This window comes from Calonectris borealis, chromosome 4, assembly GCF_964195595.1.
Source record: "Calonectris borealis chromosome 4, bCalBor7.hap1.2, whole genome shotgun sequence".
Classification (NCBI taxonomy): Eukaryota; Metazoa; Chordata; class Aves; order Procellariiformes; family Procellariidae; genus Calonectris; species Calonectris borealis.
In genome coordinates, this window is record NC_134315.1 from 26,865,586 (window position 1) to 26,891,932 (window position 26,347).

Here is a 26,347-nt window from a genome sequence, read left to right on the forward strand (position 1 = left end):
TTATGATTGGCAAGCAATTAACTTCTGGTAAATGACTTGTACAGACAATGGAGTAGAGTCTGTCTTGACAGGTAAAAGCATTTGTTCATTCAAGTGGTATTAATAGATGATTAAAACTGCCTAAAATTCAGGTTCGTACTTAACATTAGATCTACTTAGAAATTCCATTCTGCAGCAAGGTCCAATATTTTAAAATTTAAAAATTTCTGAATCGGAGCAAACAATAGACATCCCAAAAGGGTGATGTGGTAAGGTGAAATGGGCTGATAACCTTTAACATAACAAAACCCATAAAATATGAAAATATATAAACTAAAAGAAGCCAAAATTTTAGTTGAAATAATATTATGAAGTCAAAAGAAAACAATAACTGATAGCTTTTTTTTGCTTTTCTTTATAATGTCAAATCGACTTTTTAAAAAAATGGTTTGTTTTCAATTTTCTGCATCTCAGCATGACTTGGTCACATTAAGTAAACTTGGGCATTAATATATTTGAGGAAATGCATCTGTTTTGCTCTAAGGAAAACAGTTACTTTAGGTGATACAGAATACCTTAATGTGATAAAATCCTAATATGAGCAAGGTAGATTGTAGTTTTTACATGCTATTGCAGTGAAGGTAAACAGGTAGGAACATAAGATTATTTTAACCTTCTAATACATATGATATGATATTGTTCCCACTAAAAGAAACAAACTTCTTTCCCTTTCTGCCTCTGCCCCATTTTTTCCTTAGTGAAGACAAACTCCAACAGAGGATGATTCAGATTCAGTAGTTATCCCTTATGGTAGGGACTTGACTCTGGATAAGATGTCCCAGAAGAAGCTGAGCTGCCGAAGAAAATAAAATGCCGAAGTCTCACTGCAAATTCTTGAATTATGTTAGTTCTGCCTTAACCTAGAAAATTTTAGCCCAGTTCAAAATCAGTGCAATTTCTTCTGCAGCTGTGGCTGTCCCCTTACAACAACTGCCTGAAGGCAGTTACCTTGCAGATTGGAAATCCGGAGATTTTCTGTCCTGGGGCAGTTTTGTTCTTACAGCTCTGGCTTCACCAATGGATGGAGGCCGTTAATGATACTGTTCCTTGGAAACATCCTCCTTCTTGATCAGCATACAACAATTGTTTTGTAAAAAACAGTAAGTAAACTTTCACATCCTGGTCAAATTTCAGTTCAGATAACAGCACCCTGCTTACAGAGTTCCTACAATTTCAACTGGCTGGTATATTGATGTCTGTTAACTTACCCTGTGGTATCGCAGGGTGTAGTTAAACAGCTGTTGCATTTTGTTTGAAAGGTGGTGGTCTCAGCTAACTGATGTATAAAGTGGATCCCCCATGGTTGGTGTTTTTCCAAGACATTTTGGGGATGGTAAAAGTTACAGAAGTGTCAAATATTATTAATTTTTTTTCTGTTAAGCTTGGTCTAATTACTGCAGTGATACAAATGAAATCTGATTTTTTAAAATAATATAGATATGCAGTTTTACCACTATCCTTGTTCTTAGACCATGTTTTAAATACACTGACCTCTAAGATCTCTGATACTGAATTTGCTCTGGGATAGGATCAATGCAGTCTTTAAAAATAAAGGCAGTGATATTCAACAGATAAGAACATGACAATTACAATGAAAGTCAGCTTATTACTTTTTATCATGTGCCAAGGAGGCATATTAAGCATAGTTTGGTTTTCCTTTCTGCAGTTTAAACAGATCGGGATGGATTTTTGATAACCATGAAATTTGACATACCAGATTGAGAAAAACAGCATAGCAGAGAACATCCAATACAGGAATCAGATTCACCACAAATCAAAACTGAAGTGTGAGCTTATTCCAAATTCAGAAGGTCCTTGTAGCAGTGAGGCTTCTGTCAGCTATATAAGCATGACCTCATTCTTTGCCTGCAGAGAAGATACAATTAAGTATAATTCTTTACTTCTTGGATTACAGCATTTGTTGTCATCATGTCTCTGCATCTCCTTTCCAAAAACACATCCATCTTTGTAGTTCATATATTCTGGCAATGTTTAGTATATCAAGTATAATAAGCAAATTTTATTTCTGTTCTGCAATATATCTGGAGTATATCATTAAAGAACAAGTTCTTTAAATAGAGACTAGTAATATGCTGCTTCAGAATGCCTTTAAACAAGAATTTGAAAATTTACAACTATTAACTTTCAGCAGTAACCTTATAAACTCCTTTGATAGTTCACTGATGGGTAGGTGAATCAAAGTACTGATTTGTTAAGTAACTTGTCAGTTCATTAGTGGTAATGCTGGAATTAGTGTGACCTGCTCACTTAAAAACGTGATCCTATTGAAACCAGCAGAATTTTTGCTATTGTCTTCAGTGGGGCAAAAATTGCCCCATGATCTGGATTTTTGCGGCTTCTAAATACTATTTTTCCCCCATTTAAAATAATGCTGAAATAGAACCCTGTGTAAAGGAAATTAAGACATCATTTTAATATAGGTGTAGTAAAAATGTACTATTTGGAATGAAAAAATGTGTATGTGAATTAACTAACATTACTGCAGTGATACCAACCTGACAGTTTCTACACTTAACTATGGAATCGATAGCTATATGGAACAGAATATACTTAAAGTATAGAAGCCAGATGTGGAGTTCCTTTATGGAGATAAAACACCACAATTCACTATGCATTTGACTTAAATCTGGAGAGGGGTGCAGGAGAAGAGACAGTTATGTGACAGTTACGCAAACATTTATTTTTATAAAGCTTCTATCCTTCCCCCCCCCTTTTTTTTTACTTAAGAAATTAAATTTCTACTTCGGAAATCAAATTCTGGCTGAGGGAAGAGTTATCTTTTGTAGGAACACAAACTCCGAGATTATGGACGAAGTAATATTAACTGGAGACACAGACATTCCAAGAAGCAAAGTTAAACATCTTAAATCAGCATTAGGGTAAATCCATTGGGGGGGGGGGGGGAAGGGAAAAGCTAACACATTTTATTTCCCCCAATGGTAAATGAAACCTAAAGCTGGCAACAGAATGTGGAAAGGCTCCTTTAGGAAGAGGAAGGGTTATAGCATGGAGGGACTGAACCAACTTTTATGAAAATGTTTTCTGCAGGAACTACATGAGGCTCTTTTCATCTCTCCTTTCTGAAGGACGGAAAAACCCACGATAATTTGGGGCTTTGATTGTATATATTAATGGTCCAAAGTAACATTCTGAATAATGATAAAAACTATACCTTAAGTTCCTGGAAATATAACTTATTTCAGATTTACTGCAGGCAGGCATGAATTTTTAATGCACCCTAATTTCTCAGGCATTTTCCTACAGTATTTATTATTGTATATTCAACATGTTACTGTAAGTAAAAATAAGTCTTTAAAACTGACAAAGTTAAACATGTCTTTCTTGCCACACCAGAATGTTCTTCAAACCAAAAGTTTAGCTGCAAATTGTTCTTGCAAATCAAAATCTAATCTAATATTTTTTAACTATAGACCCTCAAAGACAATTTGAGCATAGAAGAAAGGAAATCACAATTTGCTGAGTAGACTTAGGCTGTATGTAATCAGAAACATTAAAAGGTACTGACATTTCCGTGTTTTTATGGCCCAACTCTGGTAATAATACTATTTTAATGTGAGTTATAACATAAGCAAGAAGATAGTGAAGTATTTTTACTTTGAGAAGGCAGCATTGTAGAAACTGAAATGGAAAATCTATTGTTAAAGCATTCAGTGAAGACCAGACTAAACACTTGAGCCAAACAGCACAGATTACATGCTGTATGTTCAAGCCACTCCAAGTAAAAACAAGCCAACTGTAGACGTAAGGAGAGACAAAGGAATGAAAAAAAAAAAACCCAAACAATAGCAGATAATAGGTGAGTATTGCGTTATGTTTAAAAAAGTTGTGTGAAAACTCGAAAAAAGGGACACACATACTTAAAAGAACCTCTATTACAATGATTATAATTGTCTAGATACCAAAATCCCTCCTATTTAAAGTGTTAACTGTGGTAGTGAGAAATCTGCCAGTACCCAAATTAGTCTGGCATTTTCATGGTGTCAAATACTGTAATATGTACAACTGGCAAAGAACAACATAGTTTCGTGCATCAAATGCCAGCAGCAACACCCCACTAGCAATGCAGTTCAGTGGAGGCTATCAGACTCCAGCATACTGAAAACCTCTCTCTTCCTCTTTTTTGGCAACCTTAAAAATATAAAGACACAGTCATTAGACTGGAATTTACATGACCTATTTTTCCAAACGTATGATTAACACATTACCAGCATCACACCCTTAAAGAAAAATGATTTTGTTTCCGATACTTGTCCAGACATTGAACACATGAAGTAAGGAAACAGTTCCTGGTACATGCATGAAACCATCACTTGACACCACACGCACACAAAAATCCTGGTCTGGATTTTCCTCCAGATTTTGGGACATGTACAATATTGGTGTATTGAATAATTATTTATTTTTCTTTTGTGAGTCATGGCAAGAGACAGCTTTTTTGAAACTTAACAGCACATCCTGTGGATGAGCATGTATATGCTTTATGTATTCTATTAGAAATGTAAACGTTTGTCCTTGTTTATTTAAATATTGCACACCATATAACTACAAGATAAGCTCTGAAATAGCAAAGTGACAGGGCAAATTAGCAATGCCTAAATCAGTTTAATTCCTAAACCATTACAAGCTTTGAAGACTAAGTTCAAAATTTCTAACATTAGTTTTATTGCGAAATATATACAGTCCTACGTATAAAAACTATTTGCTTTTCAGTTGCCATGCCACCAAATAGGCAGCACTTTGGGACTGTGATCTCCACAAGCTCTGGAGAAACTACTCTAAGCACCCTTCTGCAGTTCTCACAAGACAACTATAGTGACCTACCCACACATAATTAGTTCACCATAAACCGAGCTATTATTTTTGCACTTGCTTATTCTTTCTTGGCATTGAAACTAAAGTTACATCTCTAATGCAAACAGGTCGGTCCTGGTAGCAAAGGGAGTGAGTCTCCAGGCCCCAGAAGGAAGCAGCAGTGGGAGTATGAGTGACTGAGACACAAAGCTGGCCGTGACTTCTTGGTCTTTCTTGCGAAGCATGCAAGATTAGGTGCTAAATAAACAGCCCTTTAAGGAGTCTGCTAAAGGTCGCTTCTCTTCCCTCTTTGAAGGAAAACGAAGGACAAATGAGGCTCAGGGATGCCACCTAGTCCTTGAATGGGATGAATCACAATGTGAGGGACCTTCGGGCAGGGAGACAACCTTACTCCCCTCGGGGGGAAATGCTTCTGCCTTTTCACAGGAGTTTCGTTGCTTCTGTTCCCTAGGAAGATCACAATGGGACACCTCCAGCCAACGTCCTCCTGAGGTATTGTGCCCTGATGGCAAGTGGTTGAATACAGATGGCGGGGAGGTATCTCAAGACAATGGAGCGTGGGAAGGCACCCATCTCCTTCTGGGAATCAGATGAACAAGCAGGAAGAAGTGGAGACCCTGCCTATTGTCTTGCTCGGGCAGGCAGGGAGACAGAGCTGACAAGGATGCCTATGGCTATGTAATGAAGTCCTATTCTTAGAAATCAGCAATGGGTAAACTTCAGTAATCTTCTAATTGTATTTTAATGCCCATTTCTTGACCCTGAAATTTCTCAGATCAACAAATTTCTGTAAAATTACATAAAAGTTTCCCAGTAGAACCTCCTCATCTTGAGTGTTGGGTTTTGGTTTTTTTTTTTTTATTTTAATAGCTTTGCCCCTTTTCTTGTGTTGTTAAATTCAAAACTCTTGTTCAGGTGCCTAGTTCCCTTCATGGTGGCTTCACTGCAGTTCGAATTCAAGAGCTGCTTATCATTGTATCAGTCTGTCAGAGGCATGTCTCTCTTCCCTTTCATCTTTTCATGATCTTCCACCGTCCATCTCCACCAAATGTCCATTCCTTGTTGCAGATAATTAAGCCCTCTCCTAATCAGTTGCTCCTCTATTCTTCGGCTGCAGCTCATAAACCCCACTGCAATCACCGATGCCAGACCAGACTCTCCTCAGCTTCCTTAAAAACTCTGGGATCTCTTGTCTGCCACTTACATACCATTTCTACTCCAGCATCAGCCCGCAGCTCCACGGCATCATTCTGGACTGTAGGAGCTTTCTCTTCTGCTGCGACGTTAGAAGTTTATAAAACAGGGCAGTGGCACCAGAAACTCATCCTTTTTGTTACAAATTTGAAACCTGTCACTACACGGCTAATGGATGTCACTGTACCCTGCTCGACCACTGTCATCTCCAGTTGTTTGCTGAACCCACCTACGTCCCGTAGCCAGCAATATGCCCTCTACAGGCAAGGTCTGTCTTTTCACACCGGTCTTCCCATACCGGTAGAGCGTATACTTAGCCTTTTCGAAGGTGAACACGTGGAGCCGTATCGGCGGTTGCGTTTTACCGGTAACCACTGGAAGTGGCGAGGGCCGCCTGCCGGGGCGGAGAGCTGCCCTCAGCCGGCCCGACCGGCCCCTAGCTGGCAGGAGGCGGCACCGCCCCACGCTCCCGAGTTTCTCCTTTTCCTTCTGAAATGGCCCCTTCGCGGGGGGGGGGGCAGGTTCCGGCGAGCTCCCGGAGGACGCCAGAGGCAGGACGCCAGAGGCAGGGCCCCGCCGGCAGCCCGCTCCACCCGCCCGGGGCACCTGAGGCCGGGAGCGGCCACCGCCCCCGCCCGCCGCGAGCCCGGCCTCCGAGGCGGCCCCTCGGGACGCGGCGGCGGATGCGGCCGGGCGAGGCGCGGACGGACGGGATCCGGCCGGGGCGGCGCTGCGAACCCGGGCGGGCAGGGGGAGGGGGACGGCGCGGAGCCTCCTCCCGGGCTGTTCTTCCCGGGCCAGACGGAGAGCGGCACTGTGTCCCCGCGGCGCACGCTCCGCCGGAGCCTCCCCCTCTTCCTAGCACCCGCCGAGCAGCTACCCAGTCCCCGCGTCCGCCGCCGGCGGAAGGAAGCGAACCGAGCGGCGGGAGGTAAAGGCCGGCGGGGTCTGGCGCGAAGCGGCGGGACCGGGGAGGAGCCTTGCCCGGCCCCTGCTCCCGATAGGGCGCAGGGCCCGCGCTGCTCGCCGCAGCCTCCGCCGTCTCGGGGTCGGGGAGGCGGCGGGCCCCCGCGGCGGCTGCAGGCAGCTTCCCCCCGCCGGCGGGCGTGTGGGGTCCCCCTTCGCCGCGTTCCCGCATCATGCTGGGACCGGTGGCGCTGAGGGGCCCGTCCCCAGGCGTCACTGGAGAGGAGTTGCCTGCGGGTGGGAGGGGAGGCAGCGGGGCGGGTGCTGCGCGGTGGGCCCGCCCGCCAGCCGGGGGCTCGGCTGTGGGCCACGGGCCCCCGCTAGCGGCTCCCCTAGGTGGGGAAGGGGCGGGGGAGCGGCGTCGCTAGCGGCAGGTGGGCACCTCCGCCGCCGGGCTGAGGCCGTCGCTGGGGCCTGTCCTCCCCAGGGGCCTTCCTGTGGGCCTCGCGGCTGGAGCTGCCGCTGGGTCGCTGCTCTCTGCCGTTGTGGTGAGCGCTACGGGCGCTCCTCAGCGTGAGGTGCCGGCTGCCTGCCCTGCCCCGCCGGTGGCTCGTCCTCGCCCGTCACCGTGTAAGCGCGCTCGGCGGCGGCCGAGGTGCCCGGCCTTCCTCTCAGAAACACCGACTCCTACGCTCGGCAGCCCCGGGGAGGGCCGCGGCCCCGGCCTGCCCTGCCGGCAGCTGTGGCCTGTGTGGCGGCACTGGCCGCTGGAGGAAGGGTCAGGGCTGGCAGTCGGGGGAAACGCCTCCCCCCTTTGTCCCGAGCAAACGATGTGGAATGCCCGTGAACTTTAAAAGCATCTCCCAAAGAGTAGAGCCCCGCAAGATAAATCCAACCCGTGCAAAATGAAATCAAAATATTTTTGGTGCTTAAAATGGTGCTTTGGTGTTTCGTTTTGAACAGTTGAGACCCGCTGAAACGTGTTTATCGTGTAGTTATTTGTGTCCTACGTGGTGTAGTATTCCCACGTGCTTTGGACACAGTCTGCAGTTTTGCTGATCAAGTGCCGTAAGGTCACTGGGGCTTCAGAGGGGCCTGACTTCAAAGGAGAGGGAAAAATACATGTTTACTATTACTTTTCTTAACTCTTGTTCTAAGTGACTAAGAACAGTTTGATTCTTAAGAAGCACTTAAAATGTTTTTATACAGCGTCTTGACAAAGTTTAGTATGCATCTCAGTGAAATATGAAATAATTCAGTGAAAATATGAGAATAATTCATATAGAACTTAAGCAAAAAAACTCCAAAAGTATTTTGGATATTTCAGGTAAAGTGAAAGAACAGAGAAGATGATCAGGTTGCTCTTCATCCATTTCACCTTCACTGGAATAAAAGCTTTAGATAATACGTCTTGGGATGTGATTGGAGAGCCAAAGGTTGAGATATAAACCTGAAGCAAATTACAGAAGGGCAGAAAAATTTAAGTATGGTGTATGTTTGTAAGCATGAGAGTCTTAGCCCTGATTCATCCGGGTACAGTCACCATGACTAGGGCAGGGCTTGCTTCTGTCATGTGTTTGCAGCGCTTTCAATTTGCAATAGTCTGTGTTCCTATAGATTATGTCCATGTGAAGAACTTGTGAAGGAAATTTAACAGCCACAAAGCACATCTTAAAAATCCTTTAATTTCCTCTTTATGGGCTTTCTCCTGTTGTGTTTTGGTTTGGTTTTGTTTTAACTGTGGAATTGCCCTGTGGGTTTTTTGTGGTCTTGTTTACACTTTTTTTTTTTTTTTGGTAAGAACCCTCTATTTTATTAACATTAGTGCATTTCGGCTATGGAAGGCACTGATATAGAGGGAAGGGAGATTCTTAGTGTTACCAATGTGAAAGCGCAATAGTACCCGACAAAAATGTTAGGCTAGGCGTGGTGCTGGGAAACATCCATGGTGTACTTACAGCTGTTTCACTTTATGATGTAGTGGATTGTTACCTGTTACCTTGTCCATTTTACAAAAGAGAATTATGTTGTCTTGAATTAGTGTATAAATATGTTGTAATAGGGACTTCGGAGGGTTGTAGTTCTGGGGTGTTGCATGGTCTCTTGCCTTTCACTCCTGCCTGTGTGCTGATCTGTAGTCTGTGCTAAATGGCTGACATAATCAGTATAATTATTATTTTAAATAGAGTTCTTCTGTGTATTAATTTAGCTCTGGTAAAAGTTCCTGAATTATTAATCCTCGAGTTTTAGGAAGTTGCTGCCTTTGTTTTTCTTACAGAGGCTCTGCTAACTATAAAAATGTCAGTAGAGCGTTAATTAGCTGTCAGTTACAATGTCTCTCAGAATTAAGTAAGGCCGTACATTGATACTTTCTTCTGAATGCAGCTGTGGTTATGGAAGAGGTTAAGTTTTCCAGCTGTTTCTTCTCATGACTCCACTGGGGATTTTTGATCTACTGGTGGGTTGGTTTATGTAACTGATCTGTGTTCCATCTCAAAAATTGCCTGTGTTAACTCAAACCACCATTTAAAACTATTTAAATTGACCTGGCTGACATTTTTTACAGTCATATAAGGTGAACCCATGTGAACTACTTTCTGAAGGCAAATGACAGGTTTAAATCTCTATCAAGCAAGTACTGACAGTTGTTTGGAGGCTGTAAGCTTTTTGTTGATGTAACTATATCAGGATGAGGTCCTTTATATGTGGTTCACATTAAGCTGCAAATAGTTTTTATCTTTTTAATAGCTGTGTATGTGCTATGTTCAGTTGGTGCAGTGGCTTCAGCAATGGAAGTGCATTTGAATATATGAAATAGATATAATTGCCCTGATAGGTCTGTGTAATGTAGCTTCCAGCCTAGGACCTGATACGTGATTTTAATTTTTTTTTCCTGAGAAAATATTTAGGATGTCTACATGAATAAGCTATTCTTATACCTATCTTGCTTTCTTTATGTGATTTGGTTTCATGCTTCTTTTTCTGAGTTGTAATTGTATGGTGCAACTTGAATCGGTGTGAATTGGCTAAGTGTATTACGAGTCACTATAGTATGTTCCTGTTTGGGAAATTTGGAGTGGTTCTCATGTTGCTGTTGTACATGGACCATTAGCAAAGTTCACAAACTGCTTTATGTCTCTTTCCAACCTGACTCCTCGGCTTCCTGATGTGGCTGCTACTGTTCTGAGGTCACTGGTTGATAGATAACACCTTGGTGAAAAATCTGGCTTATGTTCCAGCGCACCGTGTTCTCTGATGCTCTGGCAGTCATGATCTTCTCATTTGTCTCCTGTTCTTGCAAGTGCTTTCTGCAAACCTGAATGCATCTTCATTTTGTTTCTGTGTTTGAGCCCATGTTGAAGTCCAGTGCTTCAGCTTTGTCCCAGTGTGCAACAAACCTTCATTTAGAATCACAGAACTGAAAACTGTATGAGGTTGTTAGGAGGGAAGTGGCAGCTGGGGATCACCAGAGTGCAGCACGAACTTGAAGGTCTTTGTCGTGGTTTAACCTCTTAAGCAGACCTTCAGGTAGGAAGAGATTATCCTGCAGAAAGTTGGCCAGACAGTGCTGCCTTTGAGTTGTTCTGTTTATCAGACACAAAGGAAAGGTATGGAGCTGAGAAGCCTTTGTATGTGGAAGCACCAGAACCAAGACTTGGTCACATTGCAGAAGCCCTGTTGGGTGTCTACATAGGTGTGAATATTCATGCTCTGGAGTCTGAGTCTTTGACAGCCACTTGCCTTTGTTCCCAGCTGCATTAGAGTTGCAGCATCATGTATAAGAAGAAACTAAATGTGTCTTCATTTGCATCAACAGCTAAAGCAAGCCAAGATTTGGGGAAGTAGCATTTGCATTTATTGCCAGTCCTGACTGCTGCCAGTGCAGAAAACTCTAAATGTTCTTTTAAATGTTCCACTTTTCCTTCCTCCATAATGCCACCTGCATGTGTGTGCCTGTAATAATAAGCATCACCTGTGATCTTCAGTAATACTCCTCTTCTACAGTATCTTCTCATCTTGATGGAACCAGTCCTCACCCTTGCTGTTGCCCTTTTGCTGACTTTTCAAGCACTAAAATAAGTGCTCACCCTTTGGCCAGGTCTCAGTCACAGAAAAAAAATCAAAAAAATCCATATGAAACAGGAAACAGTAATATAGCAGAATACAGCAGTATTAAAATTAACCTCATTAAGAGAGTGTTGCTCAACTTTATAATCTTACATTTTCCATTTTTTTATCAGCCTCAAATATTTTGTGCATTAAATGATATTGTAGCTTCTTAGCTAGATCCTGCCAGGGTTGCAATTTATAAAAGATTACAAGCTATTTCCAGCAATTCAGAGAGGCACCAAGTCTTGACTTAGAAGATCCAGGCACTGCTGCTCTCTATATGAAGGCTTTTCAGAGACAGGTATGAAAGTTCATCCGGAGAGGATGTGAAAGGAAACTCTGTTGTGCTGAGGAACTAATTTTGCAGTGTCGTGGTTTAACCCTAGCCAGCAACTAAACACCACGCAGCTGCTCACTCACCCCCGTCCTCTGGTGGGGTGGGGGAGAGAATCGGGAGGGCAATAGTGGGAAAACTCATGGGTTGAGATAAAAACAGTTTAATCATTGAAATAAAACAAAGTAGAACAGTAGTAATAATAATAACAACAATAATAATAGAATATACACTGCAACTGCTCACCACCTGCCGACCGATGCCCAGCCCATCCCCGAGCCACGAATCCCCCTTCCTGGACTATGCCTTCTAGTTTATATGCTGAGCATGATGTCATATGGTATGGAATACCCCATTGGCCAGCTGGATCAGCTGTCGTGGCTGTGCTCCCTCCAGCTTCTTGTGCACCTGGCAGAGCATGGGAAGCTGAAAAGTTCTTGACCAGTGTAAGCACTACTTAGCAACAACTAAAGCTTCAATGTGCCATCAACATTCCTCTCATACCAAACCCAAAACACAGCACCACACCAGGTACTAGAAAGAAATTAACTCTGTCCCAGGCAAAACCAGGACAGTATCCACCCCTTATTCTATGCCATCTACATCATGTCCAGGTCTCACATTTTCCAATACACAGAGATGTGTTACTTTTACTTCAGCTGGACTTTCAGACAGAGTCTCCGGAAACATGGTGTGGGCAAGTTGCAGCTCCATGTGGCAGGAGTTCTCTTTTCACCTCTCTCCTGCTGTTTTATAATGTGGAGCAGGAATACAATCTTAAGCAGTAGTACTGATTGCAGGTGTGAAACTGCAGAAGCACCACCATAACTACAAGTCTGGTCTGCTTTGTTGCTGCCTGTTACTTTGCTCTGGGGGCCAGGCATAGGTCACTGCAAAACAGCTGAGCTATGTGAGGTTTGCACTGGGGACAGCCCAGGTAACCTGAGAGCTCTGCCTCCTCGAAGATTTCCCCTCAAAGCTGAGTTCGGCACAGGCATGGGTAACCCTTACTTCAGCATGCTCGAGCAGGGCTGTGAGCTGTATGGGAGGCTACCAAAGAGTGTAGGAGGAAAGCTATAAAAGGATCTGGTATCTCTAAGCTCTCCTAGGGTTTGAAAGACATTTTGCAGCTCTTCTTATTTTCTGGAAAAAAAAAAAAAACAAACCCAAAAAACCCAAAAACCAAGCAACAACCCTCTCTGCCTAAACAAGGAAAACAACTGCTTGTTGATTTTTCTAGCTTGTCAGACTGCATATCTGCACCCTCCATAATCCCAAGGCCACTTGTTTTTTTGCCACGTCCTAAGCTTTGACCTTCAGCACGCAGCAAAAGGGAGGTGAGTATGAAAGTAGTTCTTACCAAGCAGACCTGGTGCTGGAGAATGTGCTTATTGATGGCTCTCTTCATCCTCCTACCTCGTTGCTTTAATCATGTGCACCCAGGAGGAGATCTGTCTGCCTTTGAGAGAATGCCTTTCTGGGAGCGAGTCCTCACCTGTATGGAGGGCTCTAGCAAGAGCAGCTTCCCAGCTGAAAAAGAAACCGCATGATGTGGAGTTCGACAGCTTCTGACACCTGTCAAACACCAGCCAACTGCCACTGCAGGGTGACTTCTGCTCATGACATGGCATGTGGAGAAGAGCCTTTGAGTCCTTTCTAGCGAAGAGGGCTCTGCTCTTCCTGAAAGTTGTATTTACTTGCTAAGCAACTACTTTGGATGAGTTTGTGCTGGTTTTGTACTCTTGAACTATGTGTGTACTTGAAGGACAAAGTTTTTGTTTCGTACTCAAAGCGAGATTTATTTTCTGCGGCTGCCTCAAAAGAATCTGTCTCTGGTCTGGGTCATACACAAGCTTAAAAATCACAAAAGTGGAAAAACCCCCTAGCAGAGCAGATTGCATAAAGCAAGTGTATTGACGTATGCGTCAGTGTCTTGCACTTTGACAGAATTTGATGTGAAAAAGAGGACCTTAGTAAAAACTGTTGAAATAGCCAAAGCCCTTGGAACAACCAGTAGGATTAACACTGAGTGGGAGAAGGAAAAGAGCACAAAAGATGCTTGAAGTGCTTTTAAAGGTGCTTTGACTGTAGCTGCGTATAGATTTTCACATTAAATAACAAAGCGTTTAGGTGGCCTGTTCTGTTGCTGACTGCTGGCAGAAATGGAAGAACACAAAAGGCTCCCAAACAGTCTCCTTTGCTACTCTTAAGCTTATTGAGAAAAATCTGCTGGAAGGCATTTCCTTTTTTTTCTTCCCTTTTTTACCTTTTTTTTTTAAAATAGACAGGACTCGAATGTTGTCCAAAAAGAAGAGCTTCTTGTTGTGCAAGTACAACTAGAGAGTACAATGATTGGGTCTCAGTTTGATTTCATTGGCTGCTTTTTTCTCTTGTGCTTGTATTTAAATACTTACTTGTTTTGCTCCATTTATGAGACTTCAAAGTGCAAGTGAACAAATGTGGAAATAACCTTTCTATTTTAATGTGTGTGTTAGTAAAGCCTGATTCAGAAAGCAGAAATCTGAGTAGTGGAAATAATGTAGCGTTACACTGTTATCAGGTACACTTCAGCCTTTTCGTTCTGTTCTAGGCTGAATTTATATTCAGAGGTGAAATGTTGTATAAAATTCAGCCTTTCCTGGTGTGGTTTTTGTGAAGCCACATGTTTGAGAGTGGGGTGAATAGCGTTCTCTGCCTGGAGCCTGTCCTTTACTTTGTAAATTTGGATCCTAATCATCAAGTTCTTGCTTATGTGAAGTGCTGTGTATGTTTTGATGACAATTCTTAGTGCTTTGGAGCAGTGGAATGAGGCTAGATGCAGAACGGGAGACAGGTTTCTCCGTCTCTTGTGAAGACTGTTATAAGGTAGTTGAGTCCTCAACCTGCCATGTTCAGAGTGCAATAGAATATTTGTTCCAAATCCTTTACCTGATTTAGGTGTGTATGCTCGTAGGTTTTGTTTCTTTTCTTTCTTTTTTTTTTTTTTCCTTAATTTATTTTAATTTGATTGAAAGCACAGGACTTGTCAAGAAAGTGAGCTCTAGGGTAATACGTACACTGGACTTAAGACAGGCTTTGAGTAGATCTAACATCTTCGGTGTGTACACAGTGGATTAGAAGTTTGCAGCCTCTTCAGTGAGCAGAAGTGCAGTTTTTTAGCATTGGTAGGGCATTGCAAATTAGTGGTGTATCTGTAAGTAACATGTTCTGATTTTGATATACCAGGTTTTTTTTTTGCCTAATTCCCCACATGATGGAACAAATCTTTTCTTGACCAGCATGGATATGTGAACCTTTTCAAGATGGTTAAGAACTGTGGCGAAGAACCAAGTGGAATGACAAGTGAGGAAACTTACTTTTATTCCTAACTAATTCTGCTGCCATTATGTTATTTCTTTACCTGATGTAAGTCAGCTTTTTTAGATGAGAAATCAGTAGCTGAAATTAAGTAGGTATTCTTATCCTTAGGAAAACTTATATTTGAGCTCACCTTGGCATGTTGGGTACTTTGTCAGTAAAATGTTAGCTGTGCTTAATCTACTAAAAACAATTATGTGTATCGCTCAGTGTTAAAAGTTTGCTTAAAGTTGTATGGTCTGTGAGCAAAATATCAATTTTAATTTGTGTTCTGATCATTCGTTTGTCAGGAGGGAGCATCCACTTCTGCTGACGTCTAATTTGTATGTTTGAAAGTATGGTTTCCTGACAGAAGAGCGCATTCGATTTTTTAACAGCAGATCTTTACTAAATATGCCATCAGTGGTGGTTTTGGAAAGATGAGAAGGGACCTACTGCGGGGTGACTCAGTGAAGCTGAAAATGTAAGTTCTATGCCATTACTATTTTATTTGAATTACAAATATAGATTTTTTTTTTCAGTCTCCAGCATATTAATATATATGTGTATGTGTTTTTTAAAAGCCAGAAGATTCAAATGAACATTACATGATAAATATTTTATGTGGTTTGAAAAAATTGTTTAAAAACCTCAAAAAACAAAACCAAAAGCAAACCAAAACAAAAAAACACAATCCCCAAACCAACCTCTTTTATATGTATGGAGTTAACTTCCTCAAATTGATCAGAGAAATTTAAAAATGTATACAAATCAGGCAGCTTTGGTCATATTGGTTGAGTGTTACATTGTGTCAAGGCTGGAGGCTTCTTTGTCCTTAAAAAGGGAAGAGAAGTAATATTGATAACTTACTTGTCATTTGAACTTGATCACATTTAAACCAGAAATGACCCACGCTGCTGAATGCTTTTAGTAAATTTTGAGTAGTGGTTAGAATATTTTTATGGTCTGTTTGCTTAAAAAGTAAGTTCTTTTAATGACTTTGAAAAAATATATTTACTGCTGATTGTTTCCCAATGCAATGTCTCTGATTTAAAGAGCCTTGTGAATACTTTGGTATTCACCTAACTCACTTAAAAAGTAGTTTAGTATATTTCTTCCTTTATTATGTGTGTTCTGTCTCTTGAATGCTACCTGTTCCTTTCTCTTCCTATACTTGAGATTATGTGTGTAATAGGACTTGCAGTCAGTCCAATCTACTCGAGAATTTTGACACATCTTAAAAATGCAAGCTACCATGTGTGGTTTCTAAGAAGACATCCCAGTGTAAAAGATGTATGAGATGTGTCAGGCATTAATCAGATCTTTATTCAGGAACTGCATATACATTTTCATACTACACTGAAAATGAAATAAGAATGCACATCTCAAGCCTGAAACTTACATTGCTTTTCCAGAAATTTTAGAACAGTCAGATGGTGCCTAATATTGTTTTATAGTAGCTTTTGTTTGATTTTGTAAAAATACAGTTCTTCAACCGTATATAGCAGTTCTTGGAAAGCAGGAGGGAATTTCTAGCTTTTGCTGTGAAAAACAAAAGATGTTTAGCTGGACAAATTTAATGTAACCTCAGTATAAACATGACTCATGCGTTTTAGCTTAATTTTAGAAAATGCATTTGTAGCCTGACTTTTTTAAATTTCTTCAAAGTTCTAGGAGAATTCTTCATAGCAAGTTTGCTGATATAACAGTCCTGGTTAGCAATGCGACGGCTTGTGTATGACAAGTCTATGTTAGCAATTATTTCCTAATATAAATTAAATCTTAGGTCTTTTAAAAATAACAGATTTGGTTTTGGAGGGTCTTGGGGATTTTTTCCCCCCTTAGATTTTTGTTTGGGTGGTTTAAATGTTTTGAATTCTTTAGATTATGTGTCATAAGAAAGAGTACGCTTTGAATTTTTCTAAGGACAACTTACAATTAAGTTAAAGTAAAGTTACAGTTTGCTTTACCTATGTTGGAGCCTGGAGGGTTTGAGGTTTTTTTAACATTTTTTTCCCCTTAATGTGAGGAGTCTGACCAGGTTGACTATTATACTCCCGCTATTTTGGATTAATTTGTTCTATGGACAATTGTATTAATGAAAATAAAATGGAACCTTTTGGAACATGTGACTACAAGGGAATTCCTTGATTTAAATTCACTCCATGCTTTATGGAAGAATTTTCTTACACATTTTCCTAAGACTGTAATGATTCATCAACTAGTTTATCAATTTAGTTGTGAGAGTGTAAAAAATGGAGAGGCAAGCGGGGGGGAGAAAACTTGCATGTTTTTCCTCTTCTGTATAACTGACAGATGCTTTGTATTTATTGGAAACATTGGTCATCTTTCTTTCTTTCCCCTAGGGAATTATAAACACATTCTTAGAACTAGTTTATGAAACAATTGGTTTTCCTTTTGCTGGAAAGGAAAGTTGAATGTTTTTAGTAAGATGCTGGGGTTGAGACTTGAGATCTTGGTCCATCCTCTTGCTGTGCCAGGTCGGCCGCTTCTCTACACTTCATTGTTCTGTCAAACAGAAAAGAAAAATGTGTTGTGTTAGGTTGATTACTTCGGTGCCTGCCTGTTTCTGTAGTGACTGGCTTTCCTGTAATGGATGCTGATCTCTGGCTGTGTGTGTCTGTGCCTACAGAATGTCTGTGATGCATCCATCTAGCTCCTTAGGGGTAGCAGTGCCGGAACAGGCAACACCTGAGGCTCATAACCTACCATCAAAAATAAACTCTGGGCAGCTAGAAAGATGATGACGTTAAAGTGCCCTGACCTCACAAGTCTACTTTTTCTCTTCTAGGTTGGTAGGGTTTGAAAATTACCTTATTTTGTAGAGAATGCCGGTATCTTAATATCTCTTTTATTTGTAAGATTGCTTAATTTGGAAGGTAATTTTCATATGGGCAGATTTTTATACATGTGTTTGTTTGTGGTAGTTGAATTAAATTGGTGGTCGGAGGCTGGCTTGGGCTTAGCGACCAATGAAATGATAGAATACTCAATACTTGGTGAAGTAAGGAGGGGGGCCAGCAAAACCGCTACCATGGACTTCCAGAGGGTGGACTTTGGCCTGCTCAGGACACTGGTCGAGAGGGTCCCTTGAGAGACAGTCCTGAAGGGCAAAGGGGTCCAGGAAGGCTGGACGTTCTTCAAGAAGGAAGTCTTAAAGGCGCAGGAGCGGGCTGTCCCCATGTGCCGTAAGAAGAACGGGTGGGGAAGGCGACCGGCCTGGCTGAACAGGGAGCTCCGGCTGAGACTCAGGAAAAAAAGGAGAGTTTACCACCTTTGGAAGAAGGGGCAGGCAACTCAAGAAGAGTACAGGGATCTCGTTAGGTCATGCAGAGAGGAAATTAGAACGGCAAAAGCCCAGCTAGATCCACCCGAGGGTACTGAGGGAGTTGGTGGAGGAGCTTGCCAAGCCGCTCTCCATCATTTACCAGCAGTCCTGGTTAACTGGGGAGGCCCCGGACGAGGCTTGCCAATGTGACGCCCATGTACAGGAAGGGCCGGGAGGAGGATCTGGGGAACTACAGGCCTGTCAGCCTGACCTCAGTGCCAGGGAAGATCATGAAGCGGTTCGTTTTGAGGGTACTCACAAGGCATGTGTGGGACAACCAGGGGATCAGGCCCAGCCAGCACGGGTTCATGGAAGGCAGGTCCTGCTTGACCAGCCTGATCTCCTTCTATGACCAGGTGACCCGCCTCGTGGATGCGGGAAAGGCAGTGGATGTGGTCTACATGGACTTCAGGAAAGCCTTTGACATTGTCTCCCACGGCATTCTCCTAGAGAAACTGGCTGCTCATGGCTTAGACAGGTGCACTCTTTACTGGGCTGGACGGCCGAGCCCAGAGAGTTGTGGTGAATGGAGTTAAATCCAATTGGCGGCCGGTCACGAGCGGTGTTCCCCAGGGCTCAGTTTTGGGGCCAGTCCTGTTCAATATCTTTATCAACGATCTGGATGAGGGGATTGAGTGCTCCCTCAGTAAGTTTGCAGATGACACCAAGCTGGGCGGGAGTGTTGATCTGCTCGAGGGTAGGAAGGCTCTGCAGAGGGACCTGGACAGACTGGATCGATGGGCTGAAGCCAACTGTATGAGATTTAACAAGGCCAAGTGTCGGGTCCTGCACTTTGGCCACAACAACCCCAGGCAACGCTACAGGCTTGGGGAAGAGTGGCTGGAAAGCTGCCCAGAGGAAAAGGACCTGGGGTGCTGGTTGACAGCCGGCTGAACATGAGCCGGCAGTGTGCCCAGGTGGCCAAGAAGGCCAATGGCATCCTGGCCTGTATCAGAACTAGTGTGGCCAGCAGGAGTAGGGAGGTGATCATGCCCCTGTACTCGGCACTGGTGAGGCCGCACCTCGAACACTGTGTTCAGTTTTGGGCCCCTCACTACAAGAAGGACATGGAGGTGCTGGAGCGTGTCCAGAGAAGGGCAACGAAGCTGGTGAAGGGCCTGGAGCACAAGTCTTATGAGGAGTGGCTGAGGGAACTGGGACTGTTTAGCCTGGAGAAGAGGAGGCTGAGGGGAGACCTCATTGCACTCTACAACTACCTGAAGGGAGGTTGTAGCGAGGTGGGTGTTGGTCTCTTCTCCCAAGTAACTAGCGATAGGACAAGAGGAAATGGCCTCAAGTTGCACCAAGGGAGGTTTAGACTGGACATTAGGAGAAATTTCTTTACTGAAAGAGTGGTCAGGCCTTGGAACAGGCTGCCCAGGGAAGTGGTTGAGTCACCATCCCTGGAAGTATTTAAAAGATGTGTAGATGAGGCACTTAGGGACACGGTTTTGTGGGCATGGTGGTGTTGGGGTGATGGTTGGACTTGATGATCTTAGAGGTCTTTTCCAACCTCAACGATTCTATGATTCTAAATTGAGAGGAGGTATTTAATGTCAGGAGATGTGTATTTCTGAAGAACTATGAGTGAAGAGGTGCTCGTGGATTTTGTTTTGCTTTGTTTTTAAAGGTGAAGTTGAGACTGCCACAGGAGTATTGTTTTTCATCAGTGCTGAAATGAAACAGTTGTTTGCTCTAATTGGATGTGTGTCGAACAGCGGTATCCAGAACTGACTAGTGAACCTCTGAGTTTATTGCAGCCTCTGGCTAATTGTCTCAAATTCCCTTTCAGTGTGTTCAGCACAGCCCTGCTCTTCTAAATCATTATGTTATTACAACTCCATTTTCATCTTGGGGACAAAAAAACCTCATCATCCACAGCAAACTACAGACTGATTCGTATTATGTTATCCAGAACCAATGAATATAGCTGACCTGCAAGTCTGGCTATTAGGTTATTCAAAATTATTTCCTCTTTTGTAATGAACTAATTTTCAAAAAGAGAAACTTGCATATCTGAAAAGGCAAATCCCTAGATAAAATCCTTTGTAAAGTTCAGGGCATGCTCTTAAAAGCAAGTGAAAATTATTCCTTTCAGTTGAGCGTGTTAGTGTTATCTCTTATGTAAGACAGTATCGTGTGCTTTGTATGTGCGCAGGCATCTATTTATATATACTTTTACTGTACTTGGTAATATCAACAGAAGATATCGCCCAGGAATCTGTCCAGGAATTTCATTGAAAATATTGTGGTAAACAAAGGAGATTCTGTCAAAATATCTGTCTGTGATATTGGCCATGGTAAATACCTTAATTAAATGAAATCCTGGGCAATGCTGATCTATCTTTTCGATAGGTTTAACAATTTCTACAATTTTGCTAAGAGTTTAGATGGAGAGATGGGACAAAATGTGGATCTGTGCATTGCCTTAGCATACATGGATGTAGTGGGAATCACCAACGTTTTGACCTGTAAGTTCTGAGGTGACCGATGTCTTTTTCCCTTCTGCCTTCTTTTCCCTTCTGTGATTAATTGTGATAAACAATTAAGTTTAGGCCTCAATAATCCTGAAGCAATGCAGTGTAAATTTGCTGATTGAGATTCATGCAGACTGAAGTGTGTGGCTTCGTTAGGTCATTAGAGTAAGGCATTTTAATATATAGTGGGATACACAGCCTAATGCTGGAAATACATTGGGAAGGGAATATCCTATAATGAAGTAAGGCAGTCGATTGTTAAAAGTTCTAGCTACAGAGCATGTTTTTCAGCAGCAGGTCCTTACAGGATTGATCGTTACAAGAGAGTCAGATTAAAACATTGACAACACTTGGAGTGTTCTGCCTAAAGTTTCTTGGTGCTCAGTAACATCAATGTGCATGAATACCTTTCTCCCTTGCAGGATCTTTTCTTTGTCACTGAACCTGTTTTAGTGAGGAACAATCACATTTTTTAGCACTGACACATTGTGTGAAGTTAGGTCTCAACGTGTTTTACTGGCTGGAGGATGAATCAATTAGAAATACGAGTTTGGAAAACATGACTTGCTATAACATTTTTTTTTTATTGTTTTCCTTGAATACTTTTTCGTGACAGTAACGAATGGTATAAGGATGGCTAATCAGAGACGTGAACCAAAAAAAGTGTAATGAAGAAACCAGCTGCAATTGTCCCAGCTCAGTCTGCCTAACTAGCATCTTCCACTGTTGTTTCTCCTTTATTTTTGGAAGTCCACCTCTTCCTTCCCCTGTGTATTGTTTTCCTTGTCATGCATTTCAGACTTCCTTGACCTCTTCATTATTTCAGACATCCATCTCATTTGTCTATCTAAGGTCCATATACATACGGTAGAAACTCCTGGGATCCTGGAGTTGTCTGTTTTTCTTGCATAAAGTTCTGTGACTTGGGAACGTAACTGTCCACGCTCTTCTAAATGATACTTCTCTTTGTTGCTGGAAGAGATTGCTGGAGAATAATGGAGAAGCGCTGTCCAAATCTGGCACTGATCTGGCATCATCATTTGTGTGCCAATGATCCAGGGAGGGAAGGATTAAGTCAACTTGGAAGTGCTGCCATTGATTTAGCTGCACATGTTGAATTGGTCATCACTGGCAAAATAATCTTTATATAGAAACAGGTATTTTATGGCCTACTCAGTAACTGTTATCACTAAATAGTGACACTCTGCTGTAATTAACTTCAGATTCTCAGCCTTACCAAGGTTTGCTAATCTTCTGAATAATTATTTGCAAAAATTATGAGTTAGTTATTATGAGCATCAACAGAACACAACAGAGCTTTGATGTTATTTGATATAAAGAAAAAAGTGAGATCATGCTATACTCTGTGCTTGTACTTCAATTAATAATCGCTTTTGGTTTCTATACAAGATTAATGCAGTAATTGCAGTTATTATAGATTCCATAATGTTTTAAGTAGATGTATTCAAAGGCTTTATGGCAGAAGGGGAGCAAGGGGGTGGACAGAAGCCTCTTCCTGCTTTATGGCTTATAAAGCTGTAAAAAGTTTTTCACAATTAAAAAAACCCCACACAGGCTGAGGTTGGAAGGCACTTCTGGATGTCATCTGGTTCCACCCACCTGCTCAAGCAGGGTCACCTGAATCAGATTGCTCAGGGCCATGTTCAGTCGGGTTTTGAGAATCTGCATGATTGGAGACTCCACAACTTCTCTGGGCAACCTGTGCCGGTGTTTGAACATTGAAGAACCCCAACTGTTTACTCTGGGAAAAAAAAAAAGTCATGAACGACTTCTGGAAGATTTGGAGATGTCTGTTATGTTTTCCAGTACTTTTGTAAGAGGAGCAAAATTTCTTAATTTTAACAGAATATAAGCGTTCCATAATGTTAACTGGTCGTCAGTAGGCGTTAGCAGAGGAATATTTGTGAACTGGCTGCCTTGCATTGCTTCCTTTACTTTTCTGGATTTTTCTTTTAAACTCTGTTGTATTTGTTATCTCTTCCAGATGCAGATTCAATATATAGTTAGTTGGAAAATAAGGCTGCTATTTAGCTGTCAGCCATTTGAAAAGAAGAAAGGCAGCCTTCTAGAAAATGCTTTCCTGAATGCTTATGTATTTTTTTGATCTTTTAGCTATCTAAATAGGAGACATAGAAATGTGACTGTCTATTTTCTTAAAATTTCTGTGTTCTCTTTTTTCCAGGTCTGCTATTTCTGTTATGCGTATCCCAGTTATGAGAGGTTTTTCTGTGATTTCTGAGCTTGGTGCTGTCAGCCTCATGTGAACAAACTAAAACGAAAAGCAAGCTGATTTTTAGAAAACAAAATGCCACGGAGGAGGAAAGCTGGTGGGAGTCCTTCTCGGAAGAATGGCAATTCTGACAGAACTGCTGTTGCTGCATCCCAAGGGGACCCAAGCTGCTTGGTGTCACCAGCAGTGCATAGTGTCAATAAGGAAGAGCTCTTCAACAGCATGTCAGAAATGTTTTCTGACCTAGATCCTAGTGTGGTTTATATGGTTCTGTCTGAATGTGATTTTAAAGGTAAATAATGTACAGTTGGCATTACAGTTTTGTTCCATACACAGACAGCTCTTAACTAGGGCGACTCCAGAAAAGTTGGTGTGGGTGTTGCAAGTGTATTTGTGAGTTTAGCTTTTAATGAGTAGGTGAGTCATAATATTTTGAAATTTTATAGCTCTTTCCATGCAAGATTCTCCAAGTTTGACAATGTTTCTGTGAGGCTGCTAATTTGCAGTAACAGTGTGCTCCATATAGGGAGCACAGTTTAAGTGGCTTGTTCTGTGACACAGAGCAGGCAGTGATAGAGTTGTGAGGAGAATCTGTTTTTTCCACTTAGATTCTGTGCCATATCTGCTAGATGCATAAACTGTTTCTGCAGGAGGGGTATTTTACGTTCTAGATCACAATTTTTTAAGACAATGGTACACCGTATGTGGTCCTGGCAGCGTTTGCTTTTCCTTAAATACTTGAATTGGGCTTTTGTTTTACTTTCTATTTTGCACTGTCATCTTGTCATCTCCATTGAGGATTAGTTTTTGCAGGATAAATTCTGTTTGTCATGTTAAATTCTCTGCAGCCTTGTTTGGACTGTGTTTCTCCCCCTGTATTCTGCCAAGCTACATACCCACCTCTCCTGACAGAGTATTTTCATGTCTGTGCCGAGTCCTTCCCAAGCTTTTGTGGTTTTGAAATTCTTCTATATGAGAGTTCATTCACTTATAATAAAAGTAATGGTTGAGATGTTGGATAGCAACATCTGAGGAGTTGTTTGGCAGGGGAATAAGTCATATATGGAGCATTTTAATCAATCTGTATTCATAGGATCAGATATGATTAGCTGAGATTTTTCTAAGACTATTTGCAAAGAAGGCAGAGTTTGGCTTTTTTTTTATACTTATGAAAGCCATTAAAAGGACTGCTTCTATTGCCATTTTTACCTTACCTAAATTGTATGGAGTTTATAACTTAATAGCTCTCTCACGTTTGTTGCTATGATTGTTATTCCTTTTAAAATTGAAATTGATGGAATTACTGACTCATGCTTTGAACTCTTAATAAGATTTATCTATATCAAAATATAAAATATAATAAGATTTATCTAGAAGCTTATTGGAGAATTCAGTAAACACGCTGAGTTCGTTATTGTGTTGTACTATTAACAATCATTTAAAAATTGAAAGATGAGCATCTTTTCATATGAGTAACAATAAGTTGCTCTCATATAGTAGAGAAGATGGAAGGACACGGAAGATTTTATTTAACATGTGTGCAGGAAGAGTTGCACTTCAATGGACTTAGACTTTTTGCTACACGGTTTTTCAGGAAAACAGAAGCTTAGCTTTAGAGCTCAGATGATACTTGTGCCAGGTTTTCATTTTGTTCATGTTGATTACAGGCAACCTATACTCCCATTTAGTAGCTTTACAAAGAATTAATGCAGATTCTGGATTTTTCAGGCTATGTTAGGTATGACATTTTCCATTGGACCTAGCCATAATGAACATATCTTGCATACTTTTATCTCTTTAGTCCTCAGTAGTGTTTTTCAGTTCATTTTACACTATTTTGCCTATATGAGATAGGTTAGAAAAAAGTATCCATTTCAACACCCAAAATTATCCATTTCAACACCCAAAAAATTTCTGATTTTTTTTTCCAGTTAAACTTAATAATTTTTAGACACTATTTCCTTACTAATTTTTATGTTTATTAGGTTATTATTTTGCAATATGTCTGATTTGAGTTCTGTCTTTACCTCTAATGAGAAACAGATCAAGGGAGTTGCAGAAGGTCTGTTAAAAGATGAATTGGTGAACTGTCTTTTGGTTGTCTCTTTAGTTGTGATAAATACTCCTTCAAGTAAAAAAATTGCATACATATCAGCTTGTGTTTGTTCAGTTGGCCATGCTTTATTCTCTTTACCTTATTCAACAGTAGAAAACGCTATGGATTATCTGCTAGAGCTGTCCACCCACGCCAAAGGAGTAGCATCTTCAAAAACCTTGGGTTTTGATTCAGTAGCATCATCAAAAGCTCTTGTTAATCAGCAAAGATCTGTGGCAAATGAAAGAATGGGGGAAAGTACTGCAGAACAACGTAATTCTGAAGAAGAAAAAGAAAAGGTCCTATCACCTGATGTGCAGCTGACTGAAGAACTGGATTCTTTAATAGAAAATGCCTTTCAGAGATACAGCTTGAGTGATGAATTGCCCAATTCTGCAAATGACCAAATCGTACATAAGCACTCTGTGGAACATGATGGCTTTAATGAATTTCCTGAGTGGGAAAAATCTGATTCAGGTTGCAATGTCCTACTTTTTCCACGGCCAACAGGGACAAATAGTGAGGTTTTAGAAAACTTCTGCTGTTCTCGGCCACCAGTGAGTCAGCTGAGCGTCCAGACAAGCTTGCCAGCTGCATCAGACACTTTTGCAAAGATACTGGAAGATTCTGATTTGTCAGAAATGCATGTTCAATGTGATGTAGCTTCAGAAGTCTATAAACAATCGAATGGAGAAATATCATGTGGAAATTCTGAACAGATACAAGATACTGTTTTGGATCAAAAAAGCGTGACTGCTGCTTTTGGTGAGTCCTCCCGAAGACCTCTGGAACTTGGATTAGCTGTCACTGGAAATCCTAATTCAGCATGCCTGGAACAGCACGAAGAGGTAGTGACTGCCGTTAACAGCCACCAGAGCACTTCTCTTCCAGAGGCCTGTGTCTCTCTTGAAACATCCAGTGTTAAAACACCCAAACCCGCAGATTTTCAGCAAACTCAGCAGGGTTATAACTTAAATTTTTCTACACCATCATGTCAATCTCATCAACACTGGAATCTCATGGCTCCCGTGTTTTATCCATCCAGTGGAAGTCACAGCTTTGTAACTCCTGTGGCTGTCAGTCCAGGGCAGTGGAGACCTGTTTCAGACTATAGGGCTTTGGAAAAAGGACTTTTTTTTCCCTCTCCAGTGGTTTCAAATGCCTGGGATGGCAACCCTCTGAAGGTATGGGGAAATCAAGATACAAACTCAAAATTGAACCTCTCGCAAGCACAGCAGCCACCTGTTTGTCACATGATGAGAAAAAAGATGCACCTTATAGGTCAAGTACTTGTTCTTCTCAGAGGTGTTCCAGGATCAGGAAAATCATATTTGGCAAGGTAGAACATCTATATTGTGAGTTTCTAAAAGAAATTGCTTAATTGTGTACAGGATTTGGTGCA

The 26,347-nt window shown here is 41.6% G+C and overlaps 1 protein-coding gene across 3 annotated transcripts in view; it reads left to right on the forward strand.

Moving 5' to 3' along the window:
* Window positions 1-2,802: 2,802 nt before the first annotated feature.
* N4BP2 (NEDD4 binding protein 2) overlaps window positions 2,803-26,347 on the forward strand; it is a 52,277-nt gene continuing 28,732 nt past the window's right edge. For 2 of the 3 annotated variants that reach the window (XR_012673486.1, XR_012673487.1), the window contains exons 1-6: window positions 2,803-2,939; window positions 5,345-7,018; window positions 14,663-14,779; window positions 15,085-15,257; window positions 22,803-23,142; window positions 25,057-26,284. Coding sequence is in view for 1 of the 3 variants with exons in the window: in XM_075148971.1 (XP_075005072.1) it covers window positions 22,926-23,142; window positions 25,057-26,284 (1,445 nt within the window). In the remaining 2 variants the exon portion in view is untranslated. The remainder of the gene's footprint in view (window positions 2,940-5,344; window positions 7,019-14,662; window positions 14,780-15,084; window positions 15,258-22,802; window positions 23,143-25,056; window positions 26,285-26,347) is intronic. The other variant, XM_075148971.1, reaches the window with a different exon arrangement.